We start from the raw sequence: 17,378 nt of genomic DNA on the forward strand, positions 1-17,378 counted from the left end.
TTTTTACAATCACTATATACCTGCATACTCACCGAATACTTAAAGTGCTTAGGCATAAGTCACGACCAATAAACCTTGTTCTCCAATAGACTATGATAGAGTCAAGTACAATACAAATGCATAATACAATAGTATATAATGCAGTACATGTTAATGTCGTATCCTTTGCGCAGGTGAACATTCGTCAGGCGACGGCGGTATCATCATGACAACAAACACGCGCTAGGTACGACGAGTAGCTTCGTGTACTTACATTTATTATTTCTTTCAATCCTTTTCCTAAATAATTTCTGCTCGAACGCAGCGTTCGTTTTAGTTGCTTGTACGCGTCTGGACTTAACAGTAACGCGCCGGTGTCGCGTCTGCAAACACCTGAAATGGCGGATTACGAGTCTGGTAATGATAGACAGCGACTAAACTATATATTATTATATTAAATTATATTGTTATGCACTACACTGGCTGATGTATTACGCACCGTATTCTCTGAAATATTATTATTATCATCATCATCGTAGTTAAAACGTAGATACTCACTCTAAGTACAATAATTATAAAAAAGAACCACGTGGACTCGCTTCTGCTGTACAGTTGATTCCGATTATATACCTCATTAAGCTGCAGGGTCACTGTAATGATAATTAATAGTTTGATTTTCTCATCTACTACAATCCCACTATTATAAGATTTCTAAATAACACTAAAAAAACAGACACTGAGCTCTTTGATCTAAATAATGATATTAAAATGATATAATATTATAATTATTCTAAATTAAAAACAATCACGAATCTTTAATTTCCATTAATATCTTAGCGGAAATGGGTTTAAACTGCAACGTATACCGGTGTTCCAAAATACTTGAGTACGTATACAAATCCTTTTTCTTTTTAGTTTATACATTTCATATTTTCAATTTAATGGTTTTAAATGAAAACATTTTATTGAGAATAATAAAATAGTCTGGTACTTATATAATAATGTATAACTCTTAAATGTGGTTATACCTAACTATCATTTTGACAAATAAAATAGATAAGTAACTTGCAGCTACACCAAATGATACATTGTAAAATGAGAAATAAATTAATGTAAAACATTACAATGCTATAAATAATTTGATTCAATTTACTTTTTTAAAGTATTTATATTTGCATTCAATTTCTTTTCAAAATAAGTATCTGTACGGCTGAACTTGAATACTTTTAAGAAGTATCTTTTATAAGACAGATGCGTCTTTAACACTATTCGATAATTTTTAGAATACCGTCGATGATAGTCTCAGTAGTTTTTTAACGCATTAAAATTACAGTAGAATAGGTACTAAGTAATCATCAAAGTATAATACCGAATAGTGCTAGCTGCATTAGTTTCCGACATCGGTTTTAAATACTTCTCAAATATTGTCAAACACTTCATAAGCCAGAAAAATTGGAGACAAAAAATTTAAAAAATATTTCGTTCATTTAGAACATATTATTAAAAAATATTAAATTAGTCAGCCTACTATAAAGTAGGTTTTGAGTGTACCACATAATAATTGGGTACATCCTAATACTTGTGTTATTTTTGAATTCAAAGAGAAATCATTGCGTTCGCATTGCGAGACTGCAAAAGTGCCGACATGGACACAGAGATATTTTTGATTTATTTATATTCTTGTAAGTAGTTTATTTTTTACCTATTATATGGCGTAGGCTAAACTTATTTTTGCTAAAAAATAATGAATGTATTATTAAATGGATAATTATTATGATAATATATACCTAATACATGAAAGTATCATATTATAATAGTCTAACTTATGAGTCTACAGTTCTTCACCGACCTAGCGGCTCCATCGCATGCTGGTGTGAACAATATTAGGTAACAATAACTGTCCAAATATTTTTAAATTTTGAATTTGATAAGCTTAACTGTTTTTAAATTCCATTAAAAACTTATGAAAAAATTTACATTAAATATTAAAATGAAATTTTTTTGATTCATCATTGTAAATTTGGACAAATGTAACTTTTAAGTTCTAGTCGGGTGCCACCTCTTTCGCTAATAAGTGCCCTCCCAAAACCTGTAAATCTCGCTTTGTAACATATTTCTTATTGAAATACCCGTTATATATTAACTTAAATCAAAATTACGTATTGTACTAAATTATATTTTAGTAAAAAAAAAAGCTTTATCGCTTATAAAAATCAGTGACATTATGTTTTTGATATATTTGAACCACTATAAGAATAATTTACCCGAATCAGTGTATTAGACTAATTCAGAAACATATTATCAGTATAATAATTTTGCCTAAGTATTAAATAAAATAACAATTGCACACTGTGGTAAAAAACAATAGATTCGTCATCTTCTTATATTCTGAAGCTTGACCATCGGATATTTTGCAGGTGAATGTTTTCCGTTCAGAATCTATAATATTCAATTTAAATATTATATTGAAGGCTCACATTGTATTAACAAAAAAAAAAAATTTAATCCTAAAATTTATAATTTATTTAATCTAACATTTTTGTTAAAATTAAAATATTACATTTAAAAACTCATTAATAATTTTAAAGAAATATCATTGATAACACTTGTCAAAATATAATGTATTTGAATAAAGAATTAAAATATTAATCTGCTATCAACATGTATACTAATACACATTTGATGCAGGTAATTACAGGTAACATCGTATTAATAAAACTCATTATATTGTCATTTTTCGTAGATTATTTTCCACTCATGTATGTATAAGTTCCTACGTGTACATGTTTGTATTTAAATTGTGTTTTACTCGTGTTGATTTTAATAGACAGTGACGAAGGTGAAGCCGGACTAGGAAATGTTACAAGAGTAATCATGAGGCCGGTTGGTCATAGTGGCAAAGCAAAAAAAGGACATTTGTGTTTTGATGCTTCGTTTGAAACCGGTAAATAATTTAATAATTGATAATATTATTACATTTAAGCTAGATTATATAATGTTATTAAGCAATGCACAAGAAAATAGAAATAATGCTGGAATGCTTCTTTACCTGGACGTTAGTCTACGCCAAGTCCTAATTCAAGATCCAGTCAACCCGATACTGTCACGCAAAGCTGCGGCTTCTCTAAATATATTGCTAACTGAAATTGTACAATAATGATTATTTTTTTTTATTTTTTTATTGAATGAAGGCTTCAACTAATGAGGTCATTAGCCTGGTACTGTGTGGGGGAACCGTTGGTTGGAACACGTTTGTATGTGTGGCAAGGATGTGTTGCTAAGAACCCAGGTGGCCACCCATCCGAATGCTAGCAACGAGGGTTGGTACGTACACTCGGAGTGTTGCCGCAAATCGAGCGTACGGCCGCGCCTCGTCAAACCACAATGATTATTCTAGATGGATATAATATTATATCACTAATAAATTCAGACTTAGGTAAATAAAATATAATAATACAAATCCGTGACACTTGGAGTTAAATTTTTAAGCAATGATAATTGATTATTACATGCAAAACTATTCTGAATTGCAGAACTAAATTTAACCAAAAATCCCACATTTTATAATAAAGCGTAATTGCGTCTTTCGTTATCCGACTTATCTTTTAATTAAAAATCCGTATTTTATTTTATAAATATCCAATTAAAAATGTAATACAGCTTATTTACGCATAACTTCTTTTTTAAATTCTTCTACGGACATCTTATGAAGAATCTTGCATGTATTTGATGTTCAAACGTTAAGCAGGTATAAGAGATAAATATCTTATGAATTGTATGCATTTTTGCTACAAAATAATTTCCTGATGTTCTCGATTTCGATGAATGTCGTAAACATTTTAACTCAAAAGTTCAAACGCATAATATACAAACATTTGTGGCTACGGATTTTTCATATTCTGTAACTGCTGCAAGAATAACGTAAAGTGAAGATTGTAATAAATTTTCAAGCTTTTTGAACAATACTCAAGCATTTTATTGGCATAAAATAAAAATAAAAAAGTAAAAATGTAGGCAAGTTTCAAATGTCTATAAATAGTATAAAGGTTCCAAAATATCTTGAAAATACAAAAATAAATGTATTGTGAAAATTGTATGTCCCTAGACATCAATGTAAAAAAATATCGATTGTTCTGTTCAATATATATATTTTAAAAAAATGACAAGACAACAAATTTCCGAGGAGCAAAGTCTGGTACCAACGCATTTCGTAAATAACGTAAAAAGTGCTATCCGAGAGAAGTTATCGAGAAGTGTCCGAGAAACATTTCAATTACTAAAAAGTGAAACAACAATTGATGGCTTTAAAAATAAATGGTATTCGGGTCATGCTTTTTTTTAACTACCTACGGATATTTTTTTTCTAGAGCGGACCAGGTTGTACTTGAATGCTCTATATCAGAGGTTCTCAAACTTTTAAGTACTTATATTATCAATCGGATACATTTATTTTAAATAAAAATGCTGTAAAATACTGCAATATATTATTATTTATTTACTAATACAAATTATTAGAGTTCAAAAATTAAGATATGAATTAAATAACATCTAATTATCAATCTAATATTTATTTTTAATTTTCCGTTCTACTATCGGCATACGGCCTTCCGCGTACCACAGTTTGAGAACCGCTGCTCTACATAAAAATCGTTTCTTTAAAATTTTAAATTATACAAATATTTTGTAGGTATCGAAAATAGTACCTACGCCCTATATTCTATAGTTCAGAGATATTCAAACATTTTTCATCTCATAGTTCCTTTGTGTCCTCACAATACTTTGAAAGCTCCCAAATTATTGACGACTTTTTAATCAACGGCCACGGTCGACGGAAACAATACAGACGATAGTAATAAATACGTTAGTAGTACTATAGATATCATCATCGCTATAATGATAAAAAATAATATTTCTATTTTCATATTTTATATTAATTTTGGTTTACAATTCCTTGACATGGGAGCCTAGACTCTCGGTTTGAATATCTCTGTCCTGTATGATAAGTGGTCACATTCACTGTGCAGTGTGCATGAATCGTACGAACGATTTTAGAGAAAAAAACATAATAATAGAAAATTTAAATATTTGTACCCATCCATTGGTGGTTTGCATGCGGAAATTATTTGATTTACTTCGTCGCGTATAATCGTCGGCCGCTTCCGCAAAATCCCGGTCGTGATTTTTTAAAGATAAATTAATTAAGTGTTATAACTTATATAATTACTATGGAGTAGGTTTATATATACTTAAAAGAAAACCTTTTTAAATGCTTTTAAGATAAATATTTAAAAAGACATAAATATCCACTAAAATGGACACTTAAATTACAAAAATAACCTTGGAAGAATTTGTAATGCACATTTACAAGATAATAATATGTATATATATTATGCTGTTATACGAACTATGCGCCATAAACATACAAAATGCGCAACAAAAACGAATACTAAATTTGGAGGGAATGATGTTTGGTAATATTTATGTCTTCAATAATATTTTTTTGTACATTATCTATGCCAATACATCGAGATAAATGATTATACTATAGTAATTCATATTATAACGTCATATTATAAAATTGTTAACCTTATTTTATTTTAAGCCATCTAAATTATTGTATTCTAAAATTTTTTATTTTTCAATACCTACCTATTGATTATTATCAGAAATAAAATAGTAAATTTATTTTTATTTACTGCCGAGATGTGGGCTGATAAGGTGGTTGGCACACAAGATACATATTAAGTGTATTACTAAACAAGCTATACTACAGTCAGTTTGATGACTTGAAAATTTTGACTAGTAAGAGGGGGGGGGGTCATTTGAGTTATGACAGTGTCCTAAATTATAATTTTAAATAAATGGCAACCCTAGAATTCTGACTTCTAAATTTTAATATACAAAACATTCGTTAATAAAATGATTAAAAAACAAAAATTGTTGTAAAATATTATATTACACAACGCAATAAGCACTGTTATTCAGACACTATGCAAAAAAGCAATTAGGGATAATTGGACGTAAAAAATCCATAACATAAAAATAATAGTAAGAAAAGTAAAACTGTTATAAAATATCAAAATATGTATTTATATATATTGTGTTATTACATTAAAAAATTATAAAATTATAAAACAGTTTTAATCATAATGTTGTATTAATTTTGAAATTAGAATCTTTTTTAATATTAATTTAAATATTTTAATACTGATCTATTTTTGGCACATTATAATAAATTACTTTTTTTGATATTGTGTTTAAATTTTTAATATAAGTATACCTACTAATAATTTTATTAAGTATTGATTTATTTATTATTTTATGTTTTTTATAAAACATCCAAACAGCTAAGTCGAATTGTCCTTGATCGGTGAATCGGATGTTGTTAATGTTAAATGTGTTCCTCATTTGCAATGGCATGGCCAATGAGCACAAAATGTTTTTTTAGTGACGTGCTGTAAACCATTGTGCACCATGTAGTCTGTACCCATCGTTTAATGTGATCGTGTGAACTAATCGTAAATAAGAAATATAAATATTAAATCAATAAATAATTTGACATTAATAAATGAATTATAGAGTATCGTGTAGTGTATTCGTGAGTAATATATGTATAGAGCTAAATATATATCATATACCAGAAATACCGTAGTTATTTTGAAGTTACACAAAACCTACAAATATCTGTTAGGGGAAATATGAATAATATTATACTTATGAATACACAATCGATAAAGTGGTCTAAAGGCTAATTATATTCTTGCCAAATGTATAACGAGCTATTAAAAACTTAGAAGGCAGGTACCCCGTACAGGGTGATTATTTTAACAACAAACACAGCTCGTATAATTTCAAAAAGTATACCTAGGTACTTATGAGTTTCAATATTTTCTTGGTGCGAAAGAGCCATAAAATCAAAATAATAGATTAATATTCCTATGACATAGGTACTTAAAAAATGTTTACTTTAATTTACTTTCAGCTATCTAAATTACTGTATTCTAAATTGATTTAATTTTCGACACATACATTTATTATTATATTAAATTAAAAAATGTATTAAAAACAATTTTAACATACAGACTAATATGTATAGTTAGTTATTTTTTCGCGTTTCTTCAATCTTCCAAAGTTAGTAGATATAGTTTCAAAAAAAAAAATAATCGAAAATATTAATGAGTGATACCTGCTGTATTATAATTATGTTTTTTTTTTTATTGATCCTAAAACCTTCCATTTGTGGCCATAAGTTAATTGTAAGGTATTTTACAGTTATTTACAAATATACTTATGCGAATAATAATAAGTACTTCGTACATTACAGTGAAACAGTAGAGTGAATTATTTATAGGACTAATTCAATAATATTATAATATATTATCATATAAGATCATCTATCTATAACCTTTGCATGTAAACATATTGGGTATTAACTAATGTATACCCAATAAAAATATATACTGTTGTACCTATTATACGTCGATCGCTTCCGTACATTATATTAAATGAATAAGCACACACACACACACACACACACACACACACACACAGTTAATGAATAACACTTAATTATTATTTTTTCTACAGTGACAGCTGCATCGGGCGATCACTGCAGCATAAGAACCGCATTTTGTCCAATCCTATCTCTTAATCTTTATATATATATATATATATATTGTAGATTAACCTAGTTTCCATTTTCCTACATCTTGTTTTTAGTTAAAACAAGACTTAATGCTAAATTTCGTTACATATTACATCAATGTTTTCTTAACCAAGTAAATAGTTTTGATTCTAAAATAATTATTGCTACAGGTAACACCATATATGTACCCAGACTTCATGTACACATTAATAATGTTATACTCGATACAACAACACCTTTAATATAGGTGTCTTAACTGTATAATAGGTATCTTAATTTTCTAATTGTTATCTTAACTGTCTTAGCAAATGTTTACAATCAAATAAACGATTTATTATTATTAGCTTCTTATTGATGATAATTATCATAATTATAATAATAATCAATAACGCATGCCTTAACCATAATTTTAAAATAATATAAACTAAATAATTACTATAAACTGAAAAAACAGTTTTTTTCGTAGGTTTTCTTACTTTGATTGATGTATAGGATTCTTGGATTCTGGTAAACACAATAATTTATTCTTTTCTCACAGACATTTCCACCACTAAAAAAGTTTTTGGGATATACGTATAATATTATTTTACGATAACAAGAAACACTATAGGATTTGGGTGCAACTTTTTTGTGTTGAAATGTTGAATTATTCTCTTTGAATTAGTAATTACAATAAATACATGTCACAACTCAGGCCACGAAGTTAATAAATAAATTCAGGGATTAAGAAATACACACAATAGCAAATAGCAACAATGCCAGTCATCCTGCGTTTTTACCTTAGTCTTTGAATCTTTAACCGATAAAATAGTAGGTTGTTTTAAATTTAATAAATATTTTTTTTTCCAGTCTAATCGATAATGAAATTATTAGTTATTATTTTTTTCCTCGCCAACTTATCTTTAATCAGATACATATGTAAAAATAAATATGTTATGTATCTTTTTTAGATATGTTGTTTGTAGATTGTAATAAACATAATTCTCTCGTCATTAACGGATGGCATTGGCACAACTAATAGTCTTAATAAAAGTATACACTTAGGCGTAATACCCCAGTATTTGGGAAGCTAAGCTTAATCAAATATTTTCGTAGCCCTCTAAATATAAATTGGATATAAATCAGAAAATATGTTTTCTTCAAAGAGGCAAAATAGTCGATAAGTATATGCAGAAACTCCACTCAAATTTGGTTATTATCAATATTGAAAGAGATGTTGATATATAGAACGACAATGTATTTTAAATATAATATAATTTAAAGATAGAAAATGTAAGTCAAAGGTTAAAATACAATTTTAATTTGTTGATTAAATATGTCAGTTATTATATTTTATTATAGGCCACTTACAATTAATAAGCATATTTACACTAAAGGCCTACAGGGCACCTAGTTAAGAGAATGTTTCACTCGAATGTGTTATCTCCGTCTTACTAATGCATAAAATGGAAAAATTTAAAATTTAAAATTCTCATAACTTGCTTCAAAATTAAAATATCAAAAAAAACTAACGATATGCCCAAGAGAATATTCTTATCTTAAAATTTGATTATAAGTCAATTAATGCTCATATTAAATATTATGACAGAATACATTTTATAAAAATGATTTTTCTTAACATAACATTTGCCATGTTGTGCTCTAGTAAGACAAATACAATACATGTTGGTGAACTATTCCCTATACATATTAGGTCACTATTATAATATTAATGAACCTCGCCTGGTTTTTTCTGCATAAAGTTGGTATCGAAGAAATATAATAATATTAGTTTTTTTTTTTGCTTTTTCAAAAGGACTTATAGAAAAACCATACAATTTTTTGTAAAATTTAAAAAAAGTTTAGAAAAGACGTTTAATATAACATGTGTGGGCGGTGTATATGTAATGATAATATTACCAAGAGCACAACCTATTATTAACACATTACTTTTTAAATAATAAATAATAATTTAAGTACCCACTCATGGTTTTTTTTAACACAATAAATTATAAGAAAATATAAAATACAATACAAAATGTGTGCCTAAGAATAATAAATATATTATAAAGCGTACCTTAAAACTTTAATTTAAAAAAGTAATCTTGCCACAAAGTTGCAAATAACTTAGATACTACATTACAAGTTACAATATAGTTACATGAAAGGGCGCGGCCAGTTTCCAGACCAAAATCAAGCTTTTCCGTTTTACCCAGATACCCGGTACGACCAAAGCTATTTTAGTCGTAATTAATCATTAATTTTTATTAAATTTGTTGGAAAGTCAGTATTATCCACTTAAAGTTTTTAAAAATGCATATTAAATTATAGGTACATCATTACAAACTATTATTGTCTACAAAAAACTATAAAAAAATCATTACACAACATTTTAAATCATATTTGATTTGTATTTGATGATATAAATTATATTGTACAATGGTTTTTTTGTAATAATTTTTAGTAGACAATAATAATTTGTAATTTGTAATAAAACTGTAATACCTAATGTACAATTTAATATGGATAAAGGTATAAAACGATGATTTTACTAAAACTGTAATTAAAAAAACGATATAATATAATATTATTTAAAAACCATTGCCAACTATTAATTTAAAAACAACTAAAATGGCTTTAGTCGAAACGCGTCCCGTCCACATGCAATTCTGCAACAGTAACTATAGTGGTTTGAGTTATGCACTAAAGCGTGGTTGTATATATTTGACATATTATTGTCTTATTAAAAGCCCTATATTTTGAGTAGATCACCGATGATTTGTCGGTACCTCACTGGCCCAACCCAGACTTGGTGGTACTAGCCTGTGCCTGCCTCATCCGTCTTAATATTTAATTTATTTATTATAATATTGTATTATGTGTATCTACGTATGTCGCAGGAAATTTGGGGAGAATCGATTTGGTGTGTGAATACGAATACGATCTGTTCATACGGCCGGACACCTGCAACCCGAGGCATAGACTGTGGTTTAATTTCGTCGTGGAAAACACGAGGCAAGATCAAGTGCGTAACCCACATAAGCAGCTTAGCTTCTCCCAAATATATAATTATAATATATTGGACAATAAATCACGGATATATTTTCTTCAGCCCCCATGAGACTACAAATTGGCTAAGGACAAGTATGCTGTAATAGACTGTTTCTCAAATTTGGTTATTCTCAATATTTACAGATATTTTGCTAATTTATTTAAAAAATATGAAATATTGGAAATATATAATTTAAAAGACTAAAAATCTTATCAAACTAAAATTAAATTTATTGATTGATATAATTTTCATTTTATAAGCATGTAAATAGTATGTATATTTGTTATAAGCCACTTAAAAATAAATTAAATTGGTAGAGGGGTGTAGCGGAAAATTTGCCACATATTATAATACAGAAAAAATATGAGGGCAAATAACAGCCCCTCCCCTGAACAAATAATTGGTTCCAGTTGCATTTATGGCTACATTCCGTTGGAACTTAATTCATTTAACGTTCGTGTACACTTTCAGAACGTTATATTCAACATCGTCAACATCAGCAATAAAAACAACCTTTTCAAAAACGGGATGACTCCCATAGTGAGGAGTACTAGCCGAAACACGTGGTATGTACCAACATGTACGACTAGAGTCCGTACTAGGAGGGTGAGCACGTTTTATCGTCGATCGACTATTGACAGAGTGATTCACCAAGCTCACCCTCGTTTTTCCTTCAATACTAAGTTTATTTAAATTATTCTGATTTTTGTAATAACTGTATAATGTATAGCTGTATAAGTATACTTGAGGACGATATTTTGAAATACTTTCTTGGGGTTTTATAGTATATTGTTAAAGGTTGTCTTGCAGTGATACACATTTATTTTTTTTCAATAATGAAATACACTCTTTTGTGGTGAATCATTAAGGATATAACTTTGTTTGAAATTTGTATGAGCCAATTTAAATTATAAATGTAAATGTCAACTAGTGTTTTCCGAGTTATTGAACTTTAAGTAGCAGGGATTTAAGTGCGAAGTAATGCTATTATATAGATCATGGTGACCTGATAATTATTATACTATTATTTTAATAGGAACCTAAATATTTATTTAAACCAATACTTTTTTCCTTTTTTGAGTATAATCAGTACTAAGCTAACTATTACATCTTATTATGTTTAGTATTTTATTTAAAAAATAATCATGTTTTGCCTCAAAATAGTCCTTAAATAAAATAAAAATCTTAGTATGTATTTAAGAATATGGTGCTTAACTTAGTTTAAGAGTGGAAATTTATTTTTGAATGAAATAAAAGGGGTAAGAATGTCCTGTGGATGACCTGGTGAATCGATCGCGAGAGTATTATTTAATAATAATATTATAATCAAAAATACGGCAAACGGCCCCAAAATCGTAACACAGTCGCGATCAAATGGACCGAGGACGAATGGACGATGCGCCGCCGCCCTCGCGTATTGCGTTTAGTGCAGTAGTGCATAAAACGTCGATACGTATCATTATTTTCACTGTTGTTGTCGTTGTGCATTCTGTTGAATACGCTAAAATATTACAATATTCATAAAACGTCCCATGTACAGGTCTTTGGATCATTTGTATTTTATTATTGGCCTATGAATAATATGCATCAGTTGATCGCAGAGGCGTTTGCAGACCTGCATTTCAGGTGCACCAATTCTATTACAGTATTTTTGAGGACAGACTTTTATTTAGACGTACTCCCAAAAATCCAAGTAAATTATTATAACCGTTTAAGTGTTGGTAGTTTCATTGCTTTTTAATTTTTATACAGGTAATATATTGCATATGTTATAATAATCATAATTACAATTAATCACATATTTTAGATAAAATTACATTTTATTTAGTGACAACTGGTAAAATATTATGGGCCCCCTGGCTTAGAGGCCTAGTATTTCAAAATTTCAGGAGGTTTTGGGTACACCGGTAACCCCTTTCCCTGAGTGCGCCAATCGATCGAGTTAGTCACCTATAGGCGAGAGACTATTATACGAATACCAATACCAACATTTACTTATACACTCAATTGGTCCGGTGGTCCTCTATGTTTTTTAAATAACAAATCAGTATAGAACGATGAACAGTAATCGTGCATCAGTTACAGATCCAGAGCGACATACATCACATTCAATCACGCAGTACAATATTTATCTTGCATACTTTAAAAAAATATTATATGAGTACCATAATCCGTCACTTTCGCTTATTGTAAAGTTACCACTTAAAGGTTGTGATGGTTGTGTACCTACATTTAAAATATATTAAATATGTATTACTCTATTTTTATATACAAATTATTTATTAAAAAATCCTAAGCATGAACATGGGTTTTATTATTTTGTCTTGAATTTGTTAATGGTTTTTTTTTTTTTACTTACCTATACGATTGTTGAATTGTTCGATTAAAAATTTGTTTAAATAAATATGAAATAATGAATGTGTATTGTGAGCTCTAGGAAAGGGGGTCATTAACCCCTTGGCCCCATCATTTCACCCATACCATATACTTGTTAAATAATATATCGTATTATATATAGTTAGTCCGAGACTGTCTAGAGGTAACGATAAATTGTGCTAAGGAATGACTATCGATTTGGATCAAGTTATTTTCGCAAGGAAGGTATTATTGTGATTTGTACGTTTTGGAAAGATTCCAATTCGGTATCGCCGAAGTTATTTCTATAGCATGAAACTTTTGTTTATCTATGAAACATTGTTTTAACTATCATTTTTAATTTAGGTGTTTAATGAATGTAATTAAAAAATTACATGAATACGAGAAAATCAGAATATTGACAATATTACTCTAGTTCATTACTTTTATATCAGATTTCGCATTATTACAATTTATAAAGAACTATTTTTTTTTGCCCAAAGCTGTTACATTTTTTTACTGATTTCAAATTATTTTTAATTTTACCTAAAAAGTATACAAAATATAATATTTTTTATGTAAAATAAGTATTCCTAAATAGTTGTAGGTATAGATACTAACCTATTTGACCTAAATACCTACAAAATGATAAATTAAGTAACAGTAGAACATTTCACTCTTCTACATTCAATATTTTTTAAACAATAATAAAACAACAAAAATCAGTTGAAGTTAAATCGTTAATTTAGGTTTGAATATCCAGTGCCATTAAAATGTGTACTTTAATCGCTTATAAAAAAATATTGTCAACTTACATCGATTTTTTTTTATTTCCAGTAAATAAACGTATGAGCAAATCTTGGATCAAACTTTAAATGATAAATGATAAAATGAAAAAATGTACATAATTACACACTATAAAATAATTTTCAAATTGTTGTGATTTTGAACAATTTTGTAAAAAAATAAATACCGAATGCTTATAAAAAAAAATGTGACAACTTACACATTTTTTATTTATGAAAGAAACTTACTGGTATCACTGTATCAAACCTGATATTCAATTTTCAAGGTTTTTTATGCGAAAATAAAAATGTTGTTAGACATAAAAAAACTAAAAAAAAGTCAAAAATTTAAAATATTTACGAATAGCAGAAAATAGATAAAATATTAAAAGAATTATAACATATCCAATACATTTTAATACACATTTTTGTTTAACAATTCCAGTCTATATGGTTATTCATTTTTGAACCACAGTAAAAAAAAAAAACAAAATTGATTTTGTCAAAAACTGTTTTCGTAAAAATTTCGGTTTTTTCTAATCTGTACCAACTGCGTATACCTAATTTGCAAATTTGAAATTTTTCAAAAATGTCTGTCGCAATGTACCTACCCATATATCACAGTACCCTATATTCCCCCTTCAAGAAGAGACAAATTTCCAAATTAAAATCAAATGTTCATAATATTATACAGAGTGATTCAGCAAGCATGCTCACCCTCATTATTCCTCTAATGATTAAAGCATTCAAACTTAGATTTTTGGAACTTTTAACTATAATATCTCCACAGGCCCCACTCCTTGTAGTAACTATTAGAATTTTAAGAATTTTAAATATAGTCTTTGAGTAAATATATAGGTGTTAAAAAATTTCAAAAATCAGATTTTGAATCACTGCATTATTGACGAAAAAGAGAATTCGAGTGTTTGGTGAATCACTCTGTACAGTGGTCTCGTAAAAATATTTAGTGTCACTCATACTCTAACCTGTAACTATATTTTTGGAAAGCTGTGTAATATTATAATACACGTGCATGGTTTTGCAATATAATTTACTTGTCTTGGATTGTAATTTTAGTTTCTAATTTAATTTATTTCCACCCTACGAGACACGATTAAATCAACAATTGTTGTATACACGTTATAATAATAATAATAATAATAATAATAATAATAAACGGAATAAACGTCGTGTGCGACGAGCATGGCTGGTTGCGAAGGGCTGGCAGGGGGTTCGACTACATCTAAAATCCCGTCCGTATATAATATTATTATGATAATACCCTCAGTTTTTATTAGTTCAAAGTTTTAGTCGAAAATTTATGGACATATTTATCCACGCAGGTACAATATTATTATATATCTACCTAATATATACAGGAATACTATGACTCGTATACAATGCATTATTACATTATGTTTTGCGTACGATTTATACGGCAATTTTCCGCGTAGGGGTTTTACGTGTATATATTCCAATTAGAATTTCCACGTCCGTTTGTTCGATACTACGTCGCATTATTATATAAAATATAATATCATAACACTGTGTTTATCGCTTAACAGCCGTCGCAAAGCTTGCAGGTGGGATTACGGCGGCACGTCGGTAAGTTCTAATAATTTTTTTTAGTGACGAGCTGCAGTTTAAACCTCACGGCCGAATAATAATAATAATAACATATAATATCATATGATTATATTATTATTATCGTCGTCGTCATCGCATACCTCTGCGTGCTTTGGGCTTAACTGGCATTGGCGTCACTGTTGCGTTACACGTGGATGTTTGAGTTTAACGAGCGAGTGAGTCCTGTGTTAGTCGTGTAAGTGTTATGTGGGTGGGGGCGGGGGCTGAAAGAGTGATACTGTTGGACGGGGGAGGGGCGGAAGCTTCGTCCACCATGCTTCAATTATTCGCATCCCTGTGAATTGTTAATTAACAAACCATATTATTATTATACATAGGTATGTGTGCACACTGCACATATTATACTATTATACAGTTTAATTATAAACTGCACTGATAATACGGCTTCCAATTTAATATAATCGTAATTAAACTACTTACGTATACAGTTACACGAGTTGATATACGGTGTGCTGAATTATATGGTGCATTTTCTATAGGTAGATAATATTTTATAGCTGAGTATCAATGTATTATTAGGCGCATACTAATTGCCCACCGTTGTCAAGAGGTCTATGACTTTTCTACGACCTATTTTCTGACTTATGTACGATAAGGCATCCGAGCTAGCTAAATGACAAAAAAATATTAAATGTCCTAACGGAAAATGTAATAAAGACAAAACTAATTATATACATTATTATTGAAAAAAAATGACAATAAAGGAAAAAACTATCCATGGACAATATATCATAGATATATAATTGCACTATAATCTAGTGGGTAGATAATAGTGAAATTTATTTTTCATAGTATCTAAAATTGTCTTAATTGTATCATGTTGTTATCATGCTCTTATATAGTGACATTGACTATTTTAATGTCATAAAAACAATACAAAATGATTAAACTATATACGGTGAACATTGATTCTAACAAAATATCGATTGAATACCACACACACATTGGTTTAGGTTTTGATTTTTTGATTCCAATAAACTGCTGGTTCTATAATTCATTGATCACATAAGTCAGCCCTGTCAAACCTTTTATAGCCGCTGGACCAATTTACACGTTTATATAGACACAGGAGGTTACTAATAACTAATAGAAGAAAAAATATTTTTTATTTTATTTTTGTTGATTAAGGTACTAAAATATTATATTTGAAATTCGGAATTTTAATTATTAATATTCTGATGATTAGCATTGTTTTTCAAAAGCCATTTTTTTAATATACACTGAAGACCATGTGGTAGTTAATCTGACGCACGATATTATTATTATTATTAGTCAGGGATAATATGACCGACTGCCATCTCCCCCCCTCCTCCTCGTGCTCCCTTAGGATGAACCGCCCTGACATAAGTAATCGTAACTCATTATATTTATAAGCTGGCTGCAGACAACTATCTTTCATCGTGCACATAATATAGTTATGGTCTTACTATGGCTGAATAATTTAGTACTGTATCTTTTAGTAATATTATTATTTATCGTAAAACATATTATTAAAATATATTTTCCAGTTAACTGTAGTCACAGAAAAATTTATAGGTAGATATAATTTTACCCCTCCCCCTACAGACACTGACGCACAAGCACTATAAAAACAATAGTGGCATCTCATATATATATATATATATATATATATGATATGATCAACTGTTTCACAAACGTAATAAGAATTAAATAAATAATTTCCTAACCATCCCTTTTAAATAATACACGTCTGCACCCAAATCATACCTGGAATATATAATGTTATTCATTTAATAATTAGTTTACGCTGTTCAAAACTTCTTACCACTTGGTATGACCACGTGCAGTACTAACGAATATATAGATATAATTGTACATATATGGGTATGGACTAGTTGCAGAATATATTATTTGAGCTTTCAACGTTTGTCCAAATTACGAATAATTTGTCTCAAGATTATTATTGCTTATTTCA

The 17,378-nt window shown here is 28.8% G+C and overlaps 1 protein-coding gene across 1 annotated transcript in view; it reads left to right on the plus strand.

The window, feature by feature from the left end:
* The first annotated feature begins 321 nt into the window (after window positions 1–321).
* Window positions 322–17,378, plus strand: part of LOC111035900 (cytosolic carboxypeptidase 6-like) — a 50,204-nt gene continuing 33,147 nt past the window's right edge. The window contains exons 1-4 of the mRNA XM_022317724.1: window positions 322–396; window positions 2,807–2,923; window positions 10,504–10,628; window positions 11,127–11,221. Coding sequence (XP_022173416.1) covers window positions 378–396; window positions 2,807–2,923; window positions 10,504–10,628; window positions 11,127–11,221 — 356 coding nt within the window. The 5' untranslated portion in view covers window positions 322–377. The remainder of the gene's footprint in view (window positions 397–2,806; window positions 2,924–10,503; window positions 10,629–11,126; window positions 11,222–17,378) is intronic.

Source organism: Myzus persicae, unplaced genomic scaffold (genome assembly GCF_001856785.1).
Source record: "Myzus persicae strain clone G006 unplaced genomic scaffold, MPER_G0061.0, whole genome shotgun sequence".
In the NCBI taxonomy this organism is placed as follows: domain Eukaryota; kingdom Metazoa; phylum Arthropoda; class Insecta; order Hemiptera; family Aphididae; genus Myzus; species Myzus persicae.